At 38.6% G+C, this 27,933-nt stretch overlaps 2 protein-coding genes across 3 annotated transcripts; both read left to right on the forward strand.

The window, feature by feature from the left end:
- Nucleotides 1-7: 7 nt before the first annotated feature.
- Nucleotides 8-12,486, forward strand: LOC121400482 (DNA polymerase alpha catalytic subunit-like). Its single transcript, XM_041583640.1, has 5 exons — nucleotides 8-164; nucleotides 6,295-6,414; nucleotides 7,852-7,948; nucleotides 8,945-9,060; nucleotides 12,377-12,486. The coding sequence occupies exons 1-5, from the start codon at nucleotides 57-59 to the stop codon at nucleotides 12,422-12,424; spliced, it is 489 nt and encodes a 162-aa protein (XP_041439574.1). The 5' UTR covers nucleotides 8-56; the 3' UTR covers nucleotides 12,425-12,486.
- Nucleotides 12,377-27,292, forward strand: LOC121400481 (protein kinase C delta type-like). Of its 2 annotated transcripts, none has more exons than XM_041583638.1 (11): nucleotides 12,377-12,500; nucleotides 13,580-13,682; nucleotides 15,551-15,657; nucleotides 18,980-19,144; nucleotides 19,542-19,633; nucleotides 19,773-19,835; nucleotides 20,382-20,520; nucleotides 21,530-21,721; nucleotides 22,806-22,934; nucleotides 23,585-23,708; nucleotides 26,518-27,292. In XM_041583638.1, the coding sequence occupies exons 2-10, from the start codon at nucleotides 13,631-13,633 to the stop codon at nucleotides 23,690-23,692; spliced, it is 1,047 nt and encodes a 348-aa protein (XP_041439572.1). In that variant the 5' UTR covers nucleotides 12,377-12,500; nucleotides 13,580-13,630; the 3' UTR covers nucleotides 23,693-23,708; nucleotides 26,518-27,292. The 2 variants fall into 2 exon arrangements, with proteins under 2 accessions (XP_041439572.1, XP_041439573.1); XM_041583639.1 differs by having other exon boundaries at nucleotides 12,378-12,486.
- Nucleotides 27,293-27,933: the final 641 nt, after the last annotated feature.

The raw sequence follows: 27,933 nt of genomic DNA on the forward strand, positions 1-27,933 counted from the left end.
AACAATCCCTTTAATAGGATTCTTTCACTTGCAGTGATTCAGTACATCTTCTGTACATGCTGGAGAACACCTGGATTGATGCAAAATTCATCCTTCAGATCATGTGTGAGCTGAATGTTCTTCCCCTGGCCTTACAAATCACAAATATTGCAGGCAATGTCATGGTAAGGAATTGTACATTATAGAAACGATTTAACAAATGTTTAAAGGGGTTCTGGGGCAACTTTACAAGTGATTCCACAAAGGGAAGGTTAGAAATTGTGTTTTTTTTACTTTTACATTGTTATAATTGTTATAGAATCAAAAGTTGGACCTACTCCATTGTGGCTAGAGAAATCACTTGCAATGACTTGGATGACTCCTTGGACAAGCATAGTGAACTCAAAGTCTACAGTTAATTTAGTATAGGTATAGGGTTGTCATCCATAGATGCAGGTTTCTTTCAGGTCTGGCTTTTACTCCAGCAGACCATTAGGCTACATTGCAACTAGGCTGGATGGGACTACAGCCCTATAAGACCGAAAACTAGTTAAGTTCTGGTTTTAAATGATTCATGCACCCCTCTATTGATCGTGAATATGGTTTTACTGTTATGTGTACTAGACCCACCCCAGTTTGGGGGGGGGGTTGGAGTGGGAAATTTAGGAATACTGTTCATATGTTGATTCAACTCTCTCCTTCTCCTGTACTCTGCAAGCAATAGCACTCATGCTGCCCTCTCAAGTGTATCCCATAAACTATTTCACTCTCTAATATTATCTCATGGAACACCAGGAGCCTTAACTCTTACATTTAAACGTAGCCTTATGCACAACTACGTTAAAGGAAAACTATACCCCCAAAATTAATACTTGAGCAACAGTTTTTATTTAAATTAAGTGGCATATTAAAGAATCTTCCCAAACTGGAATATATTGCTCATTTACATCTCTTGCCTTGAACCACCATTTCGTGATGGTCTGTGTGCTGCCTCAGAGATCACCTGACCAGAAATACTGCAGCTCTAACTGTAACAGGAAGAAGTGTGGAAGCAAAAATCAGAACTCTGACTGTTAATTGGCTCATGTGACCTAACATGTATGGTTTGTTTGGTTTGTGTGCACCGTGAATCCTAGGATCCCAGGGGGTATAGATTTCCTTTAAGAAGCATGCACCTTCTATTCTGCTATAGGAAACTCACCTGACAGGACAAAAAATCCTCTCCCCTAAAAGACACGGGGGGGTATCTATTCTAATTAGGAAAAACACAAAATTTTCTCTGAACCATGGTTTTACAGACCACAATGGTTGCCATATTATTCTTTACTGCACTCTATGCAACAAATCCATAACTATCATCATTGTGTATATACCCCCGCCATACACAATGGACCCACAGGCTAATCGCCTTCATTCCCAAAACACGGGTCAGATTAAATTAGCACAATGCTCCAGCTTGTAATTGCCTGGAGATGAAAACACTAATAGGGGAGTGAATACATCTTCTACTCAAGCACTCAGCAGTACTTTTCAAGGATTGATCTAGCATTGGTAACTACCGATGTCCTCCCCTTATTGATAAAGCACAGTTTTTACCTTGTATTCTAAGACCATTCTCCACTCCTGCTCTCCCTCCATTGGTCCACCTCAGCGGGTTCAAGACTGTGGAGACTAAGATCCCTTTGGCTGTCTAATGAATTGGTACAAAGAGGGTCAACTGTGCAGTAGTTACAGACCTGAAACTCCTAGTATAATAGTTTGTGACGTACTACCAAAAGCTATACCAGTCCACAATACCCCACCCTAATAACACACTCTTTCCCAAGGACTCCCTCAGCCAACCTATAAATATCTTCCTCCTTCGTTTGTAGAAGCCCTCATTGTTGTGGTTCCAAAACTGGGTAACGACCCAGTGAAATTCATACCGGCCAATCTCCCTCATAAACACAGACGCTAAAATTCTTGCATAAATACTGGCCACATGACTCCAATGTTACACTGTCGATCTCATTCATCCGGATCAATCTGGCCTTATGCTGGGCAGATCCACCAAGATTAACATAAGAAGACTATACACCAACATTTCTTCATGAAAATTAAGGCACTAGAGCAGCAGCCTCTCTTGATTCTGCAAAGGCCTTTGTTTCCTTGGGAGATCCTTCACAGATTTGATCTAGGTGACCACCATCAGGGGGGCTTAGGGGGTACAGTCAGAATGGGCCTAAATGGTTGCATGGCTGTGTGGCACTTTTTGGATTGGCTGGGCCCCCTTAACAGCGTGTGAGCAAACCCGAAGCAATGGAGCCAGGGCCAAAAACCATCCCAAAGCAGCGAGCAGCAGCTCCCACATCTGCAGTTATCTTTATATCTAAGCCAAGACCCTGATTCCACGGGACTGCTAGAATCATATAGACTCCTGCAGACCACAAGACCAGATCTCTCCCTTTCCTTTATACAAAGGATGGTATTTCATCTAATACTTTAGACATAAAGGTAACTACAGATGTAAATTCTGTGATTTCTATAGTACTTTGTGAGCACAAATCTCAATTGTCTGTCTAAAGGGGTTATATATTATACTTGCTCCTGTGCTTCACAGTATGTGGGGAAAACCACACTCAGTGCTTGTGAGTTTCGGAGCTTATATAAGCAATTGAAAGGAAAGCTTTTAAGTCCGGTTTGGCTAAGAATGTTCATGAGAATCATGATGGAGTTATGAGTATACACTTCCAAATTCTATATAAACTAAATTTTCAGATAAGAAGGGTTTATTTGGATAAGAGGCTATTGAAAAAGATGCCTTTTGGATTTATCATCTTAACACTTGAACCTCTAGGGGGAATGACTAGGGATTGGGAACTATTGTGTTTCTATTAAATATTGAGTATTTCATTCATTTATGGATTTGTTTTCCTTTTTCCTGTGTCTGTTTAAATGCTCTATATATTAATTTTTAACTGGTAAATTGTGGTATAATATATCCACTGGAAGGGACATTATCAGGGTTATATTTTATAGGTGTGTACTTCCTGATGTATTTATACATGTGTTCTGGAGGGGTCATGAGATTCCGATGAAGTGGCGTGACACCACGAAACATGTTAAGGGGCAAATTAATTTTTTTATGGTCAAAGCTGTCAAATTTGAATGGGGAATTATTCAAATTCGATTTGAGTTTTTAAAAAAATTCGAGATTTATCATGGCCTTTTAAGAACGGAGGGAGGGAGACGTCCAGGGATACATTTTGAGTTGTTTGCAGCCTTCCTGACATTCAAGTTTTTTTCGGAGAAAACTTAATTCAATTTGAGTTTTCAGGTCGATTCCATTCATCAGAATTTAAAAAAATTATTTATTTTTAATAAATTTTGTTTTGTCAAATTTATGGGATTTAGGGCCCGCTAAGTGTGTTGTCCCTATAGCGTGTTGGATCATGTTTTTTTCAAAAGGACAATAAAGAATTAATTATTTTAATATTGGTGTTGTCACGGGTGCTCCATGCAATGCTGCTGTTCATATTAACCTGCGTTGTGTTTGTACAGCTATGAATTATACAGAAGATATGTGTAGTCAGTAATTTTCTCTTTCACAAACAATTTGTGAAAAATAGTTTTATTGAAAAATAGTGTAAAATATTTGATATGTTTAAGAGTGTAAAATAGTGTAAAATATTTAATATATTTTACAGGGATGGGACCTGTTATCCAGAATGTTCGGGACCTGGGGTTTTCCAAATAACGGATCTTTCTGTAATTTGGATCTTCATACCTTAAGTCTACTAGAAAATCATGTAAACATTAAATAAACTCAATAGGCTAATTTTGCTTCCAATAAGGATTAATTATATCTTAGTTGGGATCAAGTACAAGCTACTGTTTTATTATTATAGCAAAAATAATTTTTTAATTTGGATTATTTGGATAAAATGGAGTCTTTGCGAGATGGCCATTCCGTTATTTGGAGCTTTCTGGATAACTGGTTTCCAGATAACGGATCCCAGTAAAAAATGTTTTCCCCTTCCCACCCCTAGTTTGCATATGCAAATTAGGATTCGGTTCGGTATTCGGCTGAATCTTTCGCAAAGGGTTCGGGCGAATGCAAAAAAGTGGATTTGTTGCATCCCTACCATTTATACATATTAGTTTCATACTGTATTTTTTTTTTTTAGTACAATGATATTTGCTTTATCTTTTATGCCTAAAAGCTGCAGCTATTTTATGGCAAAAGAACAGAGAAAGTTTCAAAACGTTGACATTTCACATTTTTTATGGGTAGTAGATAAACGGAATGGAAATGTGCTCATAAAATTGCCAGTTGTCTGTGACTCCTCAATGTCTTACAATCTGTGTAACGATCTACCTTCCCTTCCCTGTTGTATCACCACAAAATTGTTTAAGACCGTCTTCTCTTTCACTTTGGCTTAGATTTTTTTTTTTTTCTTTGTTTTTTCCGCATCTCTCGCGGGTGCATCAAATTCAGCTTGAAATTTCTAATGACTAAAAATGATCTAGTTTCATAGCATGTTGCTCTTACTGAACGAAGCAGCTGAAACAAACCGACTCTGTTGACAGAAATGATGTCTTGTCAGCGTATTCATCTTTCCAAAATCACGCTGGGCTGTTTTTAAAAAGAAAATGTCATTGTAGTGTGTGATTCCATTCCAAACCTGTTCTCTGTAACAAGTAAATGTCACTTTCTACCTAGACCTCAAAATACATTGAGCCCCTCTTTTTCTTTTTTTTTAAATGAGCTGGTCGGTTGCCTTGGGCATACTTCATACTGGCACAATCCGTAAAAAGTGGAAGTATTTGTAATATATTTAGAATTCTGTTACTTCTTAGTTAATATGTTGAAAGGCACCAAACCCAAGATTTCATATTCAATTTAGCTGAGTTCTAAGCATTTTTATAATGTAATCAAAGTTCTTTTTTTTCCTGATCCTGAGCAGCTCTATTAAACTAAACTGGATATGTGGAATTTTTAAATGCCACAATTTTGAAAATATGGTTAACTATTTGGCCTCTTTGGTTAAATTGTAAAACCATGTCTTGATATATTGATATATATATATATATATATATTTATATTTATAGTAGAACCCCCATTTTGCATCCTGATTTTAAGTTTTGATGGTGGTACCTGCTTGTCTAACAGTCTTAGTTGTGTCTAGGCTTATACTCGAGTTTCCCCAGTTTTCGTAAGTAAAATTAGGTATACTCGGGTCGGCTTATACTCGAGTATATACGGTACAAATTTTAAGAAATTATTTCCCTTTTCTCTTTAATTATTAAACAGTAGCTTTTACATGATCCCAACTTAGATATAATTAATCTTTATTGGAAGCAGAACCAGCCTTCTGGGGTTACATTATGTTTACATGATTTTCTAGTAGACTTAAAGGAGAAGGAAAGCTACTGAAGCAGTTTATTGCCAATAGATAAGCCACAAAAGTGCAAGCTATAACACTATATTTATTCTGCAGAATGCTTTACTATACTTGAGTAAACAGCTTTTGAAGTGTTCTCTGTTTAGGATAGCAACTGCCATATTAGCTTGGTGTGTCATCACTTGCTGCCTGAGTCTCTCCCTGCTCGCTCATAGCGCTGGGCTCGGATTACAGCAGGGAAGGGAGGAGAGATTGGGAGAGGAGCAAACTGAGCATGCTGAAGGCCGTGCCCTGGAGGTGTAAGCTGAAAACAGGAAGTCTGATACAGAAGCCCATGAGTACACAATAGAAGGAAAGAAATGTGCTGTTTCTTTTGATAGAGGACTCAGAGTAGCATTACTTTGAGGGTTTACTGGTGTATTTATATAGACCTTTCTGATAAATCTTACTTAATTTTAGCCTTTCCTTCTCCTTTAAGGACTGAAGATCCAAATTACGGAATGATCTATTATCTGGAAAGCCCCAGATCCTGGTCATTCTGGATAATAGGTCCCATACCTGTACCTTGTACTTGATCCAAACTAAGATATAATTAATCCTTACTGAAAGTTAAACTAGCCTTTTGTGTTTATTTAATGTTTACATGATTTTCTAGTAGACTTAAGATGGCCATAGACGCAAAGATCGGATCGTACGAATCAAGAATTCATGGTCGGACATAACTTTCATACGATTGTGGTCAGGGGCAGAACATCGGCTGATTTGTTCTTTTCTACTTTATTTGATCGGAATTGTTAGTGGCAGGTCGGGAGATGGGAAAGTCTGATCGGATCTTTGCGTCTATGGCCAGCTTTAAGGTATGAAGACCGGTTTCTGGAAAATACCACGTCCCGAGCATTTTGGATTAAAATAGTTTTTTCTTTTTTTGCAGTCAAGGACATTAATGGGTGGACGCTCAGAAAGAAACGAGTACCTACTGCTTCACGCCTTCACAGAAAATAACTTCATAGTGCCAGACAAACCAGTGTTCAAGAAAATGCAGCAGACCACTGTGAGTGAGAGAAATATTTATTATAAAAGATTTATAAAGGGAACTGGGTGGGATTACAGATAAGGGCTCGGCTTCCTTCCATAGCTGGTCATGCTTTGTACATGATCGTGTGCATGGTAAGTTTATGTACAGATCACTAGAAGGTATTCTTTAAACTGTTATCCACAATAATCTGACCTGCCATACTGTCCAGTGTATTTTTTTTATGTAAAGCCTTTTCCTTTACTCTCATTGCATCTTTCTAGAGACTAGTGATGGGCGAATTTATTCGGCAGGTGCAAATTCGCAGCGAATTTGCAAAATGGCCGCGAAAATTCGCCGCATCCAAAAAAAAAACTGATGCGGCATCAAAAATGAGACGCCAGCACCATTTTGCGAATTTTTTGCCTTTTTGGCAAATAACACGGCGCAAATTCGCCCATCACTACTAGAGAATTGTAATCTGTTATGGAAGATTTAGTAGGGCATAAAGGCATGATTAATGTAATACATGCACTGTCCCATTTAAAATGCTAAGCTCTCATTGATCATTTACTGTATTCAATCTTTTAACTGAATTATGATCTTGTGAAATGTGATCTGGTTTTTAAGGCAAATAATCATATATTTTTTTTTCTAAATGGATTCTTCAACCATCTATTAAGTTAAAATTGTTTTAGATCTGTTGGCAGACTTTTTTTCTTAACTTTTCTTAATGGCAGGACTAGTAACATGATAAAAAAAATGTGTTTACAGGTATGGGATTAGTTATTCGGAAACCCGTTTTCCAGAAATCTCAATTACTTACCATAGACTCCATTGTATCCAAATAATCCAAATTTTTAAAAAAGGTCCTTTTTCTCTGTAATAATGGAACCGTACCTTGTACCAAACTAAGAAATAATTAATTCTTATTGGGAGCAAAACCAGCCTATTGTGTTTATATAATCTTTACATGATATTCTAGTCGACTTAAAGTCAACCTGTCAACCAGACATAAAAATCTGTATAATAAAAGTCCTTTTCAAATTAAACATGAAATCCAATTTTTATTTATTATTAAAACATTCATAGCTGTTGTAAGTTCATGGGGATGGACATCAGGTCCCCCATTCTGGTGCACAAACAAGATTCTGAGATGATGCAAGGCTTGTCTTAATAACAGTGTCCACAAAATAGCTCCTATAATTATGAATTCCCAGACTGAAGGAAACCAGATTCAAATAATTTATGTAGTGTAATTAAAGTTCATTTTGCTTGACTAATGTGATAAAATAGGATTTTAAATATATTTTTTGGGTGACAGGTCCCCTTTAATGCATGAAGATCTAAATTACGGAAAGATCTGTTACCCGGAAAACCACAGGTCCCGAGCATTCTGGATAACAGATCCCATACCCGTGTATAATATTTTATATGAATCTTTCATTTTGTTACTTTATTTCGCTTTATTGTTAGGTGGAGGACAATGATGAAATGGGCACGGATCAAAATAAAAATAAGAGTCGAAAGAAAGCTGCCTATGCTGGAGGATTGGTCCTGGAACCCAAAGTGGGTAGGTTCAATTAAGAATATATTTCCCCAGTATTAAACTTATTCCACAAATGAAACTGAAAAGAACAAGCTTTTTTTTGTTGGAGAAGAACACATTTTCCCATGGATTTTGATTCCCAATATAAACAGTTCTATAGATGAAGACACACTTATTACATATAGGGGCAGATTTATCAGTGTGAGATTAGCACTCGCCACAGAAAAATTCTCTTTCTATTGATTCATATATAATTTTTAGAATCATATTTATCAATGGAGTTCATTGGAGTTCTGTGGTGAGTTCTAATCTCACACTTTGATAAATCTGCCCCTAAAATTACATTTGATCCCTAAAACCCCAGAAATGTTACAAAATAAAAGTAAATTTAAACATCAATTGTGCTTAGAAAATTAGAAAAATAGGAGCCCTTGACTATTAGTCCACTAGGCATTAGTTCAGGATTATGAATATAATGGCTAGTAGTACAATCCAATTTAACACAAACCATGTTAGGACATTTTAGGGTAAGTCCACACAGGTCGTTTTGGGGAGATCTGGTTGCCTGGCGACTAATCGAAAAACGCCAGCGCTAATCACACGCGGCGGTTCGTTTTCCGAAGTCACCCGAACTTTCCTCGTGAAAACTAACCGACGTGTGTGATTAGCGCCGGCGTTTTGTTTTCATTTTAGCCGGCGTAGAGTCAGGGAAGGCATTTGGGGAGATTGCTTGCCGCAACAACGAGGCGATTAGTCGCCAGGCGAGCAAATCTCGCCAAAACGCCCTGTGTGGCCTGACCCTTAAGGAATAAACAATCTATTCTGGATGTATTTATGTGGTTTACTGATTTACATTTTATAGCTTTGGTTATATGGACTTCTTTAGCAAAGGTTCCATCCTGCCTCGTATAGTTACTGCTGCACATCTCTTGGTAGTTTTTTGCTCCTCAAACACTCTCTGCTGCTCCACTGGTGGTCGTTTGTTGCTCAGTCTTTGTTTATTTTTTTATTTTTTTTTAGGTTTCTATGACAAATTCATCTTGCTTCTCGATTTCAACAGTTTGTACCCCTCCATCATTCAGGAATACAATATCTGCTTTACTACAGTGCACAGAGAGGCTCCCTCAACACAGAAAGTAAGTCGTCAGGTCTTCTGTTTGGTAAACATACTGGGCAAACTACAGTATTTCTACTTTCCTTTCCATATGTCATTCTGCTTCCAAACCCTCCCTTTATTTCTTCTCTTATTATGTCTGTCATTTTCACTCCCTTCCCACTAAATTTCATTTTCCCATTTCCCTCTGAGAATCGAAAAATAATTATATAGTTCCAGCACCCTAATAAAATATTTAGATTTATCCTGTAAGTCACAGGGGACTGTTTGATGTGAAGCTAGTATAGGGCCTAAGTGTGCAAAGTAGTGGGACCCCCTATGTCCTAATAATATAAGGCTTTAGTGCACCCTCAGTATGGCTTTCTGTGCCCAGTGCACCCCTGGTATGCCAGGCAGTTCCCAATATACCCAGGGAATGTCACACATGTAAGAAATTGCATGTATGTTATTTCTCACAGTCACCAGGGCACTTACTGTATGTTATGCAACTCCCAGCCAATTACAGTGCACAGAACACCCACTATATATCACACAGTGGTGTCTCAGTGCACCCAGTGTAGGTTATACTGTGCCTGGTATTACAGGTATGGGATCCATTATCCAGAAAGCTCAGAATAATGGAAAAGCCATCTTCCATAGACTCCATTATAATTAGATAATCCTACTTTTTAAACATGATTTTTTTTTCTGTAATAATAAAACTGTACCTTGTACTTGAACTAAGGTATAGTTAATCCTTACTGGAAGAAAAGCCAACCTATTGGATTTATTTAATGTTTACATGATTTTCTAGTAGACTTAAGGTATGAGAATCCAAATTATGGAAAGATCTGTTATCTGGAAAACCCCAGGTCCCGAGCATTCTGGATAATAGGTCCCATACCTGTACCAGTTTAACCATGTATGCCACTTCTACAGTATGTCTCATAATGCTGAGTGCTGGCTAAAAGTGTCAAGTGCACCCAAGATATGTGACACAGTACCTAGCATAGCCACAATCTTCTAGCAATACCCATCGACAGTATGTCTTATAGTGCACAATGCACCCAAGCTTTGTCACACAGCATCTAGTAAACCCACAGTATGTGAACAGTATGACATACAGACTCCAGTGCAGCCACTGTATGTTATGGTGTGCAACCCAGCACAGCAACACAATCTCCAGAGCCTAATGAAACTATTTAGATCAGGGGTAGGCAACCCGCGGCTCCGGAGCCTCATGCGGCTCTTCATCCTGCTTGCTGTGGCTCAGTCTTGCGGCTTTGCCTGTCACATCGTCTATAGAGCCCTCGCACCTGCTGGCGGCTTCTTGAGTGTGCGACCGTGGTAAGCTAACCCTTAGCTTACCGCTGTCGCACACTCAAGCTGCCGCCAGCAGGTGCGTGGCCTGTATAGACATCTCAGGCAAGACCGGTTATGGTCCTTACCGTGGTCGCACACTCCGAACAAGAGAGAAGCCTCCAGAGTCCAACTGCAGCAGTTGCGAGGGCTATAGACGTGGATGTGACGCATATTTTAATGACGTCTATAGCCCTCGCCTTTAAACAGATGAGAACATTAGTATTTAATAGGAATGCACCGAATCCAGGATTCGGTTCGGGATTCGGCCAGGATTCGGCCTTTTTCAGCAGGATTCGGATTCGGCCAAATCCTTGTGCCTGGCCGAACCGAATCCGAATCCTAATTTGCATATGCAAATTAGGGGTGGCGAGGGAAATTGCGTGACTTTTTGTCACAAAAAAAGGAAGTAAAAAAAAATTCCCCTTCCCACCCCTAATTTGCATATGCAAATTACGGTTCGGATTCGGTTCGGTATTCGGCCGAATCCTTTGCGAAGGATTCGGGGGTTCGGCCGAATCCAAAATAGTGGATTCGGTGCATCCCTAGTATTTAATAGGGCTATTCAGTGTTTAATTTATTTCAAAGTAGGCTTACACATGCACACTGCATATTTGTTTGTTGTATTCTGTTGTTGTAACAGTTAAAATAAAAAAATAAAAAAACGTTTAAAAGTTTATAAACTGTGTTCTGTTTTGCGGCTCCAGACTATTTTTCTTTAGTGGAAGAGGGGGCAAAATGGCTCTTTTGATCGTAAAGGTTGCTGACCCCTGATTTAGATGATAAATGAGAGATACACCCATCCGCTGACACACACAGCCATGGCACCCAAAATGACACATAACTCCAATGATTCATACAGTGCCTCACAACCTGATATGCACCAATACAATGCCATATAACCCTCAGTACAGATTACCACAAGTGTCCAGTTATCTCACAGTGAATCACAGAGTTTATTTTGCAACCATTGCATCTCACACCTTTTTAACATTTGTCTATCTGCATCCAATCTTTCTGAGTTAGTCTCTTGGCTAGTTTCCTGCCCATCTTCTATAGTTTTGCTTCTATGAACTCTTTTTGCCCCCAATAGTGTGGGTCACCTTTTTTCTTTACAGTTACATCCCCCTCTTCCTCCTAATACAAACACTGAATAGCTACCAATGTCTTAGCTTGTTATGACTTGTTGATAATGCTATGGTTAGTTTCCTCTTCATATGTTAGATAATACTCTAGAATTCTCACTGACCATGTTCTGCACATGCCCCTGGGTGAAGGGGACATTTGCATTAGACAAACTGAACTTAAATGTGGGTGAAAAAGTTGCTACAAATAAAAACACTGCATATGGCACCCATTTTAATCTCTATAAAATTACAGACTGAAATAACAGAATTCCTAAAGAATGAATCCATTTAAAGTAAGTGTAGGGCTCACTGGATCAGCATTCATGGATCGGTGGCACAGTGCTCTTCAAGAAAGTACTTCAGGTTGTTTGTGATGTTTATGGAAGACATACACTTGACCCAATATATTGGCACTCCTCATTTTTATTTAGCAGATTTTATTTATGCCAGGCTACTAAAGGAATTTATTACTTTGACTGCCAAACCACAGGGCTGTGAATTTTAGCAGATGCTACTGCAACTTACTTGTTATTCACCATATATATATATATATTGGATAGATAACCAAATAACACAATTCAGATAGTGGGGATAATAAATGGAACTTGGGTACACTGATATTTGTGTCCTGCCCTTACATAATTGACATGAATTTTCCTTTGAAAGTGCTGTCTCTGTTGTTGGTTCAACATTAATTAATACAGTTATAAATCTGGGCAAAGCCCAAATACATAGTACAGGTACTTATACACTGAGTATATAATCATAAACAGGAGAAATGTGGAGTAATTAAAAGCCAAAGTTGCAACTAGTGTTGCCTAATGCTTTAACCCTTTCAATGCCAGCTGATTCTCATACTTTATTTGCCTTCAGTGCCAGCTGTTATTTGAACAATTTCTGGATCTGGAGCATCAACACTAAGATGCCAATTTGCTGACCTGAATTTATGCTGCATGGGAGCATCTGTATCACCTAAAGGAGAGGTACTTTGGGAAAGGTAGTGTTACCTGCTATTTGTGGTAACTGGTACTGGTCTGTTTTATTTAGTAGCCTAGGTTTTGTTATCAGACATATACACCCACATATGTTGCATAGTATTATCTTCATAAAATCTACTCTTATTGCTACCTGTTCTGCCTCACTTTCTAAGCAAACTAATGGGAGAATTAAAACTCTTATTTTTGTTATCTAGGCATTGCTGTGTGTGTGGCACGAGAAAGGTTAATACCTTCTGATTTCAGAAGGCTTCACGTTGCTTTCTAAGCAATGAAAGTGTGATCTCTTTAACTTATCAAGTAGTCTTGAGAAAGCAAAAACTTACAACCTCAGGAATGTCAGTTGACTCAATCAGAATGGCACCTTGAAGATCGTTGGGAAGTTTATTGCAAAACTGTGAGGATCTTGACAACATCCAGATAGATAAAAAAAGATTATAAAATGATCCACTCTAGCAATATACTGCACATGCAGTTAAAAATGGAGCCCAATATATACTACTGGACAAGTGGGGTAAACCAACAGACAGAGCTCAGAGGGGACAACAGAAGGGGAAATGGGACAAAACAAGGGTGCATGTGTAACATGGCACTACCACTATATGTTACTATTTTTATTTACATTTGGTGTATCCCTTGGAGGCCATTAGGTGGAGGCTCTCCGCAACAATATACCAGGTTTCCTATGCTCTACCACCAGTGCCAAGGATGGTTCCCAGTTTGACTGATTGCCAGCAGGCAAATGATCACTGTATGCTGCAGTATAATCCTGCCATAGAAGAAATCACCAGCCATTTCTAATGCAACATTTTTTCTATAAAGCCAAATGTATCACTTATATCTTCCCCTAATTTGTAGAATAGGGTCTGTGCTATCTGATGATAGTGCTGCCGCATGCCACTCAGGCTGCCGCATGCCACTCAGACTCAAGCTAGCTGGATAGTGACAGTTTATTTTAACTGACTTTGTGCCAGTTAGGAGCAGGGTGTCCAGGAGTTTTCCCTTGGAGATTTTGTGACTAAATTGTGGATTAGAGAGTCAGAGCGACATTTTTTTGCAGGAAAAAAGTTTTTTATTACAGAGAGAAGAACAAGAGAAGAAGTAGAAGAAAATCTGCAGAAAAGGAATTCAAATGGATAAAAAAAAGAAGACGAGAAGCAGAAGCCCAGAGGAGACCCCAACTGGTAAGCACAGAAAACATAAGCCACATTGCTAATTATTTAATCATTCATTCTGGCATTGGGTAGTCCCAAAAAGTTATCAAAAATAATTGCTGATAGGTTACTGTTGGTAAATGTACTGTTGCTATATAGCATATGTTATGAAGTTGTGCTATAGTACTTATGTTACTGAATCAGCTCCATAGTGTCCCAAATATATATATATATATATATATAAAGAGGTCCTCTGCACTCAACCCATTATCACTATATTTAAGACAGAGACATTTTGTGCATACTGCTACTGAAAAATGCCTTACCCTTTATACAACACAGGGATTGTTTGTCCATATATTGCAATATATTTAAGCTGGCCAACTACGTCATCCCATATCTGGCCAGTCCTACGCTTAATTTTCATCTGATTCATTAAGAATTCCTCTGCTTAATTATACATTTTACAAAGGGACTAAGTTTTACCTGCAACTTACTTGCTGCTTTCAAAGTAAAACTCCCAAACTTGGCTGCCCTTTTATTAGACACCAGTGGGATCACCTGACTATAGCTGGGAAGGGTGGGAGCTACAACATGGAGCTGGTCACTGCTCCTGTATAACTATAACACACAAGGGAAAGTTGTGCTCACCACTAATTTTTTAAACCATTAGGCGGGGTGCAATGAGGGTGTGACCACAAAATACATATAGACAAATACAAGAGTCCTCTGTACTCAACTCCTCTGGCCAGCTTAAATATATTGCAATATATGGACAAACAATTCCTGTTTTTTTTAAAGGGTAAGGCATTTTTCAGTAGCAGTATGCACAAAATGTTGCTGTCTTAAATATATTGATAATGGGTTGAGTGCAGAGGACTCTTGTATTTGTCTACATGTATTTTGTGGTCACACCCTCATTGCACCCCGGCCTATAAGGGCCTATTTAGAAACATTCAAATTACTATTTTTTGACAAATTGGAACCACAAAAAGCATTAATATAAAACTTTGGCAAGTAAAAGCAGTTGACGTCCTTGACAAGTCAATAGGAGCTGTGCTGATCTTAGTGAACCTTTTTTTAGCCATTCAGCGTTTTAGAGGTGTTTGGATTTTTTTTGCTAGTAATTGTCAGGAAAATGCAAATTTTTTGAGATTTTCAAGGTTTTCTAAATTTATAGAGCATTATTCAGCATTTTTGTTTGTGCTTTTTATATGTGGATATTTTAATAAATTACAAGGCAATAATGATTAATTTAGAGCAATGGAGTTTAACTGCTAAAATGGAAACGTTGATAAATACGCTTCTAGAAATTCCATAGGAATGAATAGAAAATAGGTGAGTTTTCTGTTTAAGCTCTAATATCACACTTTGATAAATCTACCCCTTAGAGGCACATTTATCAAGGGTCGATTTTCAAATTCATGCAAGTTTTTTTAAAACTTCCATAAACTCCCATGAACTCGAAATTTATTATCAAAATCTAATTTTCTAAACTTGGTTGAATGGGATTGACCCAAAAACTCGAATCGAATTTAATTTGAATTTTAAAAACTCGATTTGAGTTTTTTCTCCGAAAAAAAACTTGATTGTCAGGAAGGCTGCAAACATCACCAAATTGATCCTTGGGCCTCTCCCATTGACTTATACATCAATTTGACAGGTTTCAGGTGGCAAACAGTCAAATTTGAGTTCTTAAAGGATCAGAGTATGATAAATCTCGAAAATTTAATTTGACTATTTAAAAAAGCTTGAATCCAATTTGGATAACTCCCTAGTCGAATTTGACAGTTTTGGCCTTAAAAAAACTCGAATTAGAAATTACACCCTTGTTAAATCTTCCCCCTAGTGTATATCTATGGAATACAATTTAAATCTCATATTTTTTATTCCTCTAGACACAAGAGCACAGAAGAGGTATCGAGTGGACGACACAACTCCGCCGCCCTTCAATATCAACAACTATCAGCTCATAAAAAAGCTGGGGAAGGGCTCCTTTGGCAAGGTAAGTGAATAATCGGCAGTAGGGGGTACATTATCCCTTATAATCCATGAGTGATGCTCAGAGTTCCCTGTATAACTCAGCCTGCAGCCTTGTGCCTTTATATGGTCACAGAGCAACCCCTCAGTGACTTCTAATAGCCTTATCATTTACAGTAGGGGGTACATTATCCCTTATAATACATGAGTGATACTCAGAGTTCCCTGTATAATTCAGCCTGCAGCCTTGTGCCTTTATATGGTCACAGAACAACCCCTCAGTGACTTCTAATATCCTTATCATTTACAGTAGGGGGTACATTATCCCTTATAATACATGAGTGATACTCAGAGTTCCCTGTATAATTCAGCCTGCAGCCTTGTGCCTTTATATGGTCACAGGACAACCCCTCAGTGACTTCTAATATCCTTATCATTTACAGTAGGGGGTACATTATCCCTTATAATACATGAGTGATACTCAGAGTTCCCTGTATAATTCAGCCTGCAGCCTTGTGCCTTTATATGGTCACAGAACAACCCCTCAGTGACTTCTAATATCCTTATTTACAGTAGGGGGTACATTATCCCTTATAATACATGAGTGATACTCAGAGTTCCCTGTATAATTCAGCCTGCAGCCTTGTGCATTTATATGGTCACAGAACAACCCCTCAGTGACTTCTAATATCCTTATCATTTACAGTAGGGGGTACATTATCCCTTATAATACATGAGTGATACTCAGAGTTCCCTGTATAACTCAGCCTGCAGCCTTGTGCCTTTATATGGTCACAGAACAACCCCTCAGTGACTTCTAATATCCTTATCATTTACAGTTATCATAGGCTTCCACTACTTGGTCCATTAGTGACCATATTGCAACTAATTACTAGCTGTATTACTGGCACATGCAGTACTTCTTTATCAGAGTTGTTAGTCCATTCCTTTGTCTTGTAGCAATTAAAGGGGAACCATCACAAAAATACAATTTTAATACAATGTAGATCACATAAAAACAGTCAACTTTGTAAATATGATTGATTAAAAGTTATGTTTAGTTTAATAGCTAAAGATTTATAGCTGACTCACTGCATTCTCTCTGCATCATTAGTCCACTGAGCTCAAGGTCACGGTCGTGTTTTGATTGACAGGAGTAGGTTACTTTTTATTGGTTGCTAGGCTCGGCACAGGTATTTCACCTGCAATTTTTTTTGGGACATTAGGCCCACGTAACACATTCTCCTTGCAGGCATATCCTCATTTATTGCGCCTCTCTTTTTAAAAAATTGTGCAAGGTAAAATATATAAATTGTGTTTTTTCTCCATTGTATTTTATATGTAAATATTTTACCCAATAGCCAACTAAAAGAGACCTGTGCCAATGCTTACAGCTATATGAGTAAGCGCTTTTTAGAAGATGGCAGTGAAAGGCACAAGTCTCTTTTAGTTTTTTATTGGGTAGTTTCATATAGGCAACAAATTAGAAAAGGGTTTCCCTGGGCACTCAGAGGCCATGAGTGGGGCATTCCATTGCGATCAGGGGCGCATTTGGTCAGGATAAGAGGGGCATATTGAAATGATCAGCGGGGTATACAGAGAGTATTAGCAGGGCACCCTTCAAAGTTGAATTATAAAATGTATTCAGTAGTTTGTGGTTTAATTTGGTATATAAAGGGATCTAAGGCTACATGCAGAGTTTCTTCTTGAGATGGACTAAAATGATGGCTATTAAAATGAAGACCTAAAATAAATACTCTCCTAGACTCCCCCCAATAACAACAGCGGTAGGTAACAAGAGACTATGGGGAATAAAATCAGCACCTCAGTTATGCAGGCTGTGTAGCCTAGAGCCTTGAGTAGGGGACTTCACAGATATTCAGCATCATCTAGATAAGAAGTGGAGATAACATCCTCAGTGAGGAGTCTATAGTAGCGAGAGTTGGTGCCTATAGTAACAGTGGGATAATAGTCTCTGGGAAGGGAGTGTGACTGTGGGATAGCAGGTATAGTAGGGAGAGATGGTGTCTATAGTAACAGTGGATAATAGTCTCTGGGAAGGGAGTGTGACTGTGGGATAGCAGGTATAGTAGGGAGAGATGGTGCCTATAGTAACAGTGGGATAATAGTCTCTGGGAAGGGAGTGTGACTGTGGGATAGCAGGTATAGTAGGGAGAGATGGTGCCTATAGTAACAGTGGATAATAGTCTCTGGGAAGGGAGTGTGACTGTAGGATAGCAGGTATAGTAGGGAGAGATGGTGCCTATAGTAACAGTGGGATAATAGTCTCTGGGAAGGGAGTGTGGCTGTGGGATAGCAGGTATAGTAGGGAGAGATGGTGCCTATAGTAACAGTGGGATAATAGTCTCTGGGAAGGGAGTGTGGCTGTGGATAGCAGGTATAGTAGGGAGAGATGGTGTCCTATAGTAACAATGGATAATAGTCTCTGGGAAGGGAGTGTGACTGTGGGATAGCAGGTATAGTAGGGAGAGATGGTGCCTATAGTAACAGTGGGATAATAGTCTCTGGGAAGGGAGTGTGGCTGTGGGATAGCAGGTATAGTAGGGAGAGATAGTGCCTAGGTTAATGGAAGCTATGCAAACCAAAAGGCTGCAGCATCGAAACATGGGACATTTGGGAAAGGAAATAAAAAAATAAGCACTTCAGAATCAGAGCAGCCAGATCTTCCCATCACCTTTCCCAGATAGAGAATACTTTACACCAATAGAATACAATAAAACACTTCGGGGCTCTCCCTCCTTTTTGTGGTGGTACTTGATGTACTTGACTGAGAGAATGTGCAGACCTGACAGCCTTACTTTTCTCACAAGGAGCTTCCAGAGTAACAGTTGGTGTGAGGATGCTATTCAGCATGGAGGAGGGTGGGACTTTGCTAGTTGCTAGGTGACATCATAGCTAGTGAGAAGCCACTCCCATTCAGCAGTAGCTTGAACTATCTCTCAGAGAAAGCACCCTCATTGCATGTAGTAATATGTCATTTTACAAAAAAAGTAAGCATTTCTGCTAAAGAAATATATTTAAAGATATTATTATTTCCACCTCAACTATCCATTTGGAGAATTTGATTTTCACGATAGATCCCCTTTAAGGCAAAACATCTATTTTACCCTTTATCTTGACCATCATATCCCTATATCCTGACTTGCACAGCTTTATGGGAATTTTTTGAAAGATGTTCTCTTTAGGGGTTCAGAATGTTTATACTTTCAGACATCATCTCTATGAGTTGTCCATTTTTGTCCATTTAACACATCAATAATATCAGATTTGTTTGTGTCCTTACAAGGGACTCAATAACAATTACTCCCTTAATGCTCCTTTTGTAGGTGATGTTGGCTTCTTATACCATCAAGAGCCAGCTCGTCGCTGTGAAGATAATAAAGAAGAAAAAGAAGACAGACTACCATGATATCGAGATGGAGGCTACAATACTGCGGTTAGGTCACACATGTCCATTTCTTAGTCGGGCATATGCAATCTTCCAAACTGAGGTATTACTATTATTACTACTACAGGGCTTCTCTTCCACTTCTTACAAATACTTACACCACTGACAAAAGTATTTCATTTAATATATTTGCAATTTCGCAAAGCCCTGTTACCTCATAAGCAAATCTGAGCAGTACTCAGGATGGGCGCTGGTAGTAAGTATGTTGAGGGTGGGATCCATTAAATATGAGTTTTATAAGTGTTTTTATTTTTTGTAACAATAAATGGACACCAACAACATAAATTGACACATAAACATGCTTCTCTGCTCCGTTGAATTGCTCTGTTTGACAGGAGCATATATAGGTATCTGAAATGATATCTCTTTGTCTGTGGTAATGATATTCCTCTGTTCTGCTCTATCCAATTCTATTTTTGTACCTATTGTTTTATAACCAGTCACTCGTGTTGTTCATCTTGGAGTATGCCAGAGGTGGAACGCTGCACAAGCTTATCAAACGTCACCGATATCTGAACAGCCAGGAAGCACAGTAAGTGACAAATTTCTTTGGACGTGGTGGTAGCTCCAGGTTTCCTTTGCGCCAGTAGACGCACTAGCACCGAATTCCCCAAAAGAGGCAGGATATATATATATTTAATCTAATGATTTTTAATTTTTTTCTTTAAAAGGTTTTATTCGGCGGAACTTGTCCTGGGTTTGAGGTACCTGCATAAGTATGGGATTATTCATCGGTAAGAACATTGCTCAAATTCCTCTCTTTTGATTTCATTTTATTCCTGGGCCTATTTTCTACACCCTTAACATGTCTTATCCTGCTCATTTCAGCTCCCATCTTGCAAACTCCATTGTGAATAAAAACCTGTCAATATACAGATCATCCCACATGTACCGTTGCTTAAATTAGTCAAATAAATTATTGGTACTTTATGATAAGGCAAAGTGTAACTTGCTGGTGCCATCTGTCATCTAAATAGATGATGATAACACAATTGCACAGGCATATACACTTTATCTTGGCTCCTGTAGCCTCATTTTGCTTTATTGTGTCTATTCCTGTATTCTTAGTTATGTCTTACCCATGTTACTTTTTTATGTCTTGTTTTTCATACTCAATCACAATCTTTCTGTTCTCCTTCAATTTCTGTTCTTATATTTCATTTTCTGTTTTCCATCATGTTCAGTTAATGGGTTAGGATCCCTTGTCATTTCTCCTATCATTCCCAGTTGACTTTCTCTGACTTCCTATATTTAATACCAAACTCATATGTGTTTTACAGCGACCTCGAGCCAAGAAACATCTTACTGGATGAAGAGGGACACGTGCAGATCGCCGATTTTGGCTTTGCCCAGGCTAGAAAGTTTGACTCAAAGGCTTGTCATGGTACTGAAGGAGCATCGGGATATATGGCACCTGAGGTATGAAATATAGTTTTTAAAGGGATATTGGCATGACCTGTTTTTTTATTTTACAGGTATGGGACCTGTTATCCAGAATGCTCGGGACCTGGGGTTTTCCAGATAACGGATCTTTCCGTAATTTGGGTCTTCATGCCTTAAGTCTACTAGAAATTCATTTAGACATTAAATAACCCCAATAGGCTGGTTTTGCTTCCAATAAGGATTAATTATATCTTAGTTGGGATCAAGTACAAGCTACTGTTTTATTATTACAGAGAAAAAGGAAATCATTTTTAAAAATTTGGATTATTTGGCTAAAATGGAGTCCATGGGAGATAGCCATTCCGTAATTCGGAGCTTTTTGGATATCGGGTTTCCGGATAAGGGATCCTATACCTGTAATATAATTTACTCACCGTTTTATATTATTTTTTTATTCCCATAGCTGCTGTATGCATTTTGCTCATATGCTGGGTTGGGGGAGGGTGTATACCATAGTGGTATTACTTTAGTTTATGAGCATCCCGTAATCCTAGTTATAACTGATAACATGTTGATTTAAATATCATGTAAGAACAGGGAGAAGTGATTAACAGGCCACAGACTGGACAAAGTAGTAATGGCACCCAATGCAAATACTACATGGCCCAGTTGCATGCTTCTTGACATCCACGCTTATCACTCTCCCCCTCTCCACAGCTCAGACTGCACACAAAATACCTCAAACTACTGCTTGGTTCACCCACCCCCCACACAGCTCAGCACTCACTATTCAATTGCCCCCCCCCCACTGCATTTCCTAGCTAAGAAGCTATGACTTTTAGGTCTCTAGCTATCTGTATAAATCAGTCCTTAAATTGTCTGTACTCATTATTTCAGGAAAAAAACTTAATCAAAAATAATTTTGTTTAACGTGGATGGCAATGTTAGAAAACCCATTATTAAGGAGTTACAGATGAGGCAGGAATAATATGAAGAATTCTTTGAGTATTTCTTGTTGTTTGATGAATAATCCCATCTTTTCAAGGTTTTGGAGGACGTTCCATACAACTCATCAGCGGACTGGTGGTCGTTCGGTGTTGTCGTCTATGAAATGGCCACTGGCAAGCTGCCCTTTTCACCAAATGGAACCTTTCAAGAACAGCTGGACAACATCACTAACACGGAGCCATATTATCCAGAAACGCTTACACCTGAATTTCGTGACTTCATACAACAGGTTAGTAAAGAGTCACTGAAATTTTAATTGAACATTTAGTAAAAGAAAAGCTGTTGTATTTGCTGAATTGATTTTTTAACCAAAAAAACTATTTATTTTTAACAAAGTCTAATGGTTTCAAGGTACCTTTAATTTGCAGGAACAGTTGTGACCGCTAATATAGATAGTTCTCCAGAAGAGGTGGTCAGAGGCTCGATAATGCAGACACAGTCTTAAATGGGTGTGTTGTATCTAACAGCAAAGTCTTCTTCCCATTATAGTTTTTTATAGCTGTACTATGCATTGTTCTGGAGATTTCTCTGCTGAATGATGACTGTTGCTTTTCAGTATATTGGCATGTCTGGTGTCTCATCTCTGCCTCTGTCTTCTGTGTGTGTTGGTCTCTTTTCTACTTATGTCATGCCTCCATATTTGTGTTACATGCACTCCTTTCTTTTTCTGACACTTCCTCTCTGCCTTTTCCCTTCTAGTCTTCTCAATAATCTGCTGCTCCCAGGCCCAGACAGACAATCTGTGTATTCTTGCTAATGCTGTGGGGCTGCTGTAAGATGCCAGAGACAGTCACTGTTTAGTGGGGTTGTGGGGTCTTCTTGAGCCTCAGTGTACTTAAAATACTAGGACCTATTTTGAATCCTATTCCTGACATGGTTGCTGCCATTAAAGTAAACCTTTTGCTTGTGTCAAATGAGCCATTTTCCTTTTGACTTTATTTGGTTGTAAACCTCCCACAGTGTTTATATTAAACATTCCATTATGATTGCACAGCTATAGTAGTATTATAATCTAGAGGGTTCTCTTTTGAGGCGTTACATGATTTTAAGCACTGGATGCTGGCAGTTACTAAAGATGAGTTTGTGGGTATGAAATGATGATCTCTAATTAATATAAAAATGAAAATAATGTTTAACCTTTAAAATGCATTTCAACAGATCAGTATCTGCAGTGTTGATCAAATATCCAACACACTGATCATCTGGATGCCTGGAAAGGCCATTCATAGCATTAGCTATGAATTATTTAATTTTTCTTATTAAGCATTTAATTTGCAATTTCTTAAACAACTATTTATTTATTTATGTTCTAGCTCTTGAAGACGAAGGTAGAACATCGCCTTGGAGTCTACGCCAATGCCCAGGACCACCCATTTTTTTCATCAGTTAATTGGGAGACAGTAAAAGAACGAAGCATGGTGCCCCCTCTAAAACCAAGAATTGTAAGTGCATAACTGATTCCAGCAATTTAATAGCATTGAGCACTCCCCCGCGGAACATACACAGCACTCAGAGTCAACTTGATTAGTAGCATTTCTGCCTATCCTTTCAAGCAATTCCTATCTTGTTCTGATCCTTTCTGAAATGGATTTAATTTACTGTGTGAGACATTTAATAGACAGTCAAAAAACATCAATGGTCAGGGGCAGTACACATGTTTTTTTTATATGGACTGCAGGTGGTTTAAAATAAATAGTGCAGAGGTACAATTCCCCTTACACAGTGGGGGTGACATGCAGGTGACCTGAAATCTGGTGACGTATGTGCAGATGTCCTGTCAATGGTACACTTATTTAGTCTGCATGTGCCCCAGCATGGCCATCCATGCAGGGAGTAGGCACTTGGTGAACACTGTCAGAGCAAACATGGTGAGGCACATTATATCATTAGTGTTTCCCCCATTTGGAGTTTGGGCTGTAACATTATCCCTTGTCCTCAGATTTCATTAAATACCCCTTACCCCGGGTGCCATCTTTGGGCTCATCCCTTGCCTTAGTTACAACTTGGTAATGATGCTATTAGTATGTTTCCTATCACTTTGGCAAAATGTAATAATTACTGTATAACTGTGTTGTTTTATCATTTCTTATAGAAACAAATTGATATGCTCAGCAACATTCCCTTCCCAGAAAACAAAATCAGAAAGACCGGCATGAACAAGGAATTCACCTACATAGATCCGAGTTGGCTAGACAAGTAATTGTGCCATCACCAAGGTAAAGGTTTGACGTAGGCTAACATTTTATTTCATCAATAGTTTAGTTAAGAATATTAATTTTAAGAATTAATTGTAGAAAATATTCCTGTGCTAAAACACAATTCTTTTGAGCTCTATTGACTGCCTCCCTGTATTTCCCACTGAGCAATCACTGCTATCAGTAGACTCTCTTGTGTTCTGTGGTATCACCACAGGGGAGGGGGTAGACATAGCTAATGAACTCTGATTGGTCATTTATATATATATATATATATATATATATATATATATATATATATATATATATATTATATATATATATATATTCCATATAAAATATAGTCTGAAATATACTCATGATACTTAATGGTGTGTTAGAGGAATTCTGGAAGAAATCTTGTTGTCTGAATCACTCTGCTACTTCATTTCTTACATTCTTCATACCTGTGGTGGAATGTAATAAAAGTCGCAAAGCGCAAACCAATTAGCAGAAATAAGAATAAAAAGTCTCATTTCCAATGTAATACTCTTCCTTAAACTGTTATTACATTGTGAATTTTAATTGCGCATTGCAAATTTTATTTGCGCATTGTCCACTTTGAAGAAGTGCTTGAAGGTGTCGTTATCTTTTGGAGCAAACATAACAACTTTTTCAGTAAGAAGTTTTATTACATTCACTGCGCACTGGCCCTAACTATAAAATTCGCAAAACTTCTTCCACTCACGGAAGTGTTCGGGTTCTCAAAAACGATATTAAATTCGCACAAAGGTAAATTTATTCACAGAGTAAACTGACAAAAGAGCAATTTATTTTCCCTAGCAGATTCGAGAGAGGGGGATACTAGAAACGGTCTCAACTGGGTTTCCCAATTCAGATACCTAGGCATAGAGATTACCAGAGATACATCCAAGTTTTGCGAGATCAATCTAGACCCCATCGTTGCCAAATTTAAGAATGATGCTATGCACTGGATGAAGCTCCCGTTAACGTTTTGGGGCAGAATCAACTTATTTAAAATGATTTACCTCCCGAAATTCCTTTACCCACTCCAAAATGCTCTGATAATGTTGACAAACCGCTTCTTTACTAAACTTAATAGTGAAATAAGATCATTTGTCTGGGCAAATAAATCCCCTCGAGTCGGATGGGACACTCTAACAGTCTCGTATCACACGGGTGGGCTGGCTTTACCTAATATGCAGCACTATTATTTTGCAGGACAATTAACATATGTGCATAATTGGTTCAATCCAGACCCTGATAATCCTCTAACAGCCTTACACGGAAATATTATGGGATCACTAGAGGCCCTACGTAACGCGCCATATAGGTCCATGAAAGACATGCCAGTCTTACCGGAGGTACTTAGCACCCCTATCAGAGTATGGGATATAGTAATGAAACAGAAGTCAAGTGTCAATAATACTACCTTCCCGCATATGCCCATTTGGAGGAACTCTAATCTCCAGCAGTTCCTTGATCTTCCTGACTTCTATAACTGGTCCCAGATAGGAGTAAAATGATTATCTGATCTAACAGCAGATGGAATTTTCCCCCAATTTGAAGTGCTGGAAAAAAAATAGGAAACCATAGTTTACAGTTTTTTAGGTATCTGCAGTTACGCAATGCCTTTCAGTCACAATTTTGTTCCCTCAAACTGGAAATGGGCACAACCATATGGGAGGATAGGCTCTGGGAGCCCAAGACTGAAAAGTTGCTCTCTCAGCTATATAAATTGCTGCCTCCAACTACACCTACCCCCTTTGCCAAAGCAAAACTTAAATGGATTAAGGTGGTTCCTGCGCTTGGGGAGGAACAATGGGAAGAAGTGACTGATCATATATATGATTTTCTAATTGCCACTAGGGATAGATCCATACAATTTAAATTCTTCCACCAAGTGTATATTACTCCACTTAAGCTGAAAATTATGGGGAGATCGTCCAATGCTGAGTGCCCAAAATGTCAAACTGCAAACGTGGGCTTTGTGCATATGGTGTGGTAATGTCTGCACATCAGCAGATACTGGTCTGAGCAGTTGGCTTTGCCAAGGGTTAAGTCTCCAGAAGTGTGTCTCCTGGGAGTAGTTGAGGATCTCCTTCCCCGGTCTAATTCAAGGAAACTAATGAGAGCAATCCTGTTTTATGCGAAAAAAATAATTGCCATTAAATAAATGCATGAGTTCTGAGTCACCGAAATTGTTAGACTGGATAACACTGGTGAAGAAAACCTTACCACTTATAAAACTAACATATGTAGCTCGAGGCTCTCCTACAAAATTCGATAATATTTGGGCCTCATGGTTAGATGCCAACCCAACACTTGAGCTCGCTGAGGTACCCCCTGCCTAGATATTCCCAGTGCAAAGACCATTAATCAGGGATACAGACTGTTTTTTTTTTACTGTATATGTATTGTGATTGCTCTGTCACAAGATCCATCCAGTGATATTGGGTAAGTATGTCATTCCTCCAACAACCAATGGGAGATGTTACTATTTATGGACATTTGTCTATGAGTGACTTTTATAATTGTTACTTTGCATTACCACTTCTGGTTGCCAGCCAAGATGTGGCACTCCATAAATCAAACTTAGAATCTACTAGTTCATGCACACTGGTACTTGTGTATCAGAGGCTTAGATTCTACACTCCCTGGAAAAAGGAATAATAACTGTAGTTGAACCCAATCCTGGCCACCCATCTCGACTATTCATTGCAGGCAATAAAGATAATAGCTATAGATTTTTCTATTATCTATATAACATCTGATGTAAATTATAAAAACCTGAAACAAGATGACAACTCAACTCCTTTCTTTTCCACAGCTGGCTTCTCAACACGCATAATAACTGACTCATTTGGTGCAGGTTTGTAGCACTGTGGATAAGGTAAGTAAGACCAAGGTAGCCGGGGGCTATTTTTTTATTTTGTTTTAGGTTTAAAAAAAGAAAAAGAAAACCTTTTCCTCCTTTTCCCAGTTATGGTTTTATCTCTACTTTCCAATGTAGCCTCTGTACTTTCTCTTTACTTTCTTAAATAAGACAAAATGGGATTTATAAGTGCAAAACAAGCCCCTGATAATAATAGGAAGCTTATTAACTTGCCCAACTAGACCAATAATAAATTAAATTAAAACAGTGAAGGCACTGTATGTAATTTAACATAGATAAAGAATCGATATTTATTAAGGTTGTTTTCTTAATATTAGTAAAATATTTAAAAAAGCACAAAAATAGAAAAAGTATATAAGGCTAAAAGTATAATGCACACAGTCCTGGTGCTTATACCCCACAATTTAAAAACAGGGGTATTCATTCAAATGGATCCACTCAGGCCATGAAGCAAACATAAAATTTATAAAGCATCCTCAAAAAAACCAGGGGAAGCAAATATTCACTCCTGGTAACTTTAAGAGCTGAAATTGCTGGATTGATTCCCAGCATTTCTTTTAACAAGGTCTGTGATCTCACTAGAGGGAAGGGATGGGGGTGGGCATAGCTAGTGGGTTGTGAGTGGTCATTTATCAATTTTCGGCCAATCACAATGCACTAGTGGCATCCCTCTATTGATACAACAAACCGCAACGAAGTTTTAACGTAACTTCCCAAACAGTTAACTTTTAAGCTAAAAGTAATCTTATCAGATACTCAGCTAGACCCTTAGGCTAAGGCCACACTAGGCGATAGCGCCGCGATTTGACTCGCCGCGACTTTTCAGCCGCAATCGCTGGGGAAACTTTTGCGCTGGCGTCTATGGGGAATCGCGAGCATAAAAAACACACGCGGCGATCTTTTTTCTATTGTCGCTCGAAATCGCCTAGCGAGGCAATTTCGAGCGACAGTAGAAAAAAGATTGCCGCGTGTGTTTTTACGCTGGCGATTTTTCGCGATTCCCCATAGACGCCAGCGCAAAAGTTTCCCCAGCGATTGCGGCTTAAAAGTCGCGGCGAAAAGTCGCCGCGAGTCAAATCGCGGCGCTATCGCCTAGTGTGGCCTTAGCCTTAATTAGCACCATAATACAGCATTTAAGGTAGAGAAACAAACACTTTTTTAATACTGCTTTGATAAAAATTGGCTTCTCGAGTCCCATTTTAATGTAGCTTTAATCCTATATTCATCACCAACACAAAGACCTAGCCACATTTTCCATTCTAAATTTCTTCCTTTGCAATGTCTCTGTGCTTTCTCTAATGGTTTGGTTAGACCCCCTTGTTAACAAAATCTTTAAGAAGACAAAATGGG

Source organism: Xenopus laevis, chromosome 2S (assembly GCF_017654675.1).
Source record: "Xenopus laevis strain J_2021 chromosome 2S, Xenopus_laevis_v10.1, whole genome shotgun sequence".
Taxonomy (NCBI): domain Eukaryota; kingdom Metazoa; phylum Chordata; class Amphibia; order Anura; family Pipidae; genus Xenopus; species Xenopus laevis.

What these genes read in the sequence shown, in the direction of transcription:
- LOC121400482 (XM_041583640.1), top strand. Translation starts at nt 57, where the DNA reads ATGCTGGAGAACACCTGGATTGATGCAAAATTCATCCTTCAGATCATG. An exon ending in ATATTGCAGGCAATGTCATG is followed by an intron (nt 165 to 6,294) that starts GTAAGGAATTGT and finishes CTTTTTTTGCAG; the next exon opens with TCAAGGACATTAATGGGTGG. An exon ending in AGGCTCCCTCAACACAGAAA is followed by an intron (nt 9,061 to 12,376) that starts GTAAGTCGTCAG and finishes ATTTGCCTTCAG; the next exon opens with TGCCAGCTGTTATTTGAACA.
- LOC121400481 (XM_041583638.1), top strand. Translation starts at nt 13,631, where the DNA reads ATGGATAAAAAAAAGAAGACGAGAAGCAGAAGCCCAGAGGAGACCCCA. An exon ending in GGAAGGGCTCCTTTGGCAAG is followed by an intron (nt 15,658 to 18,979) that starts GTAAGTGAATAA and finishes CTCCTTTTGTAG; the next exon opens with GTGATGTTGGCTTCTTATAC. An exon ending in AAGTATGGGATTATTCATCG is followed by an intron (nt 19,836 to 20,381) that starts GTAAGAACATTG and finishes TGTGTTTTACAG; the next exon opens with CGACCTCGAGCCAAGAAACA.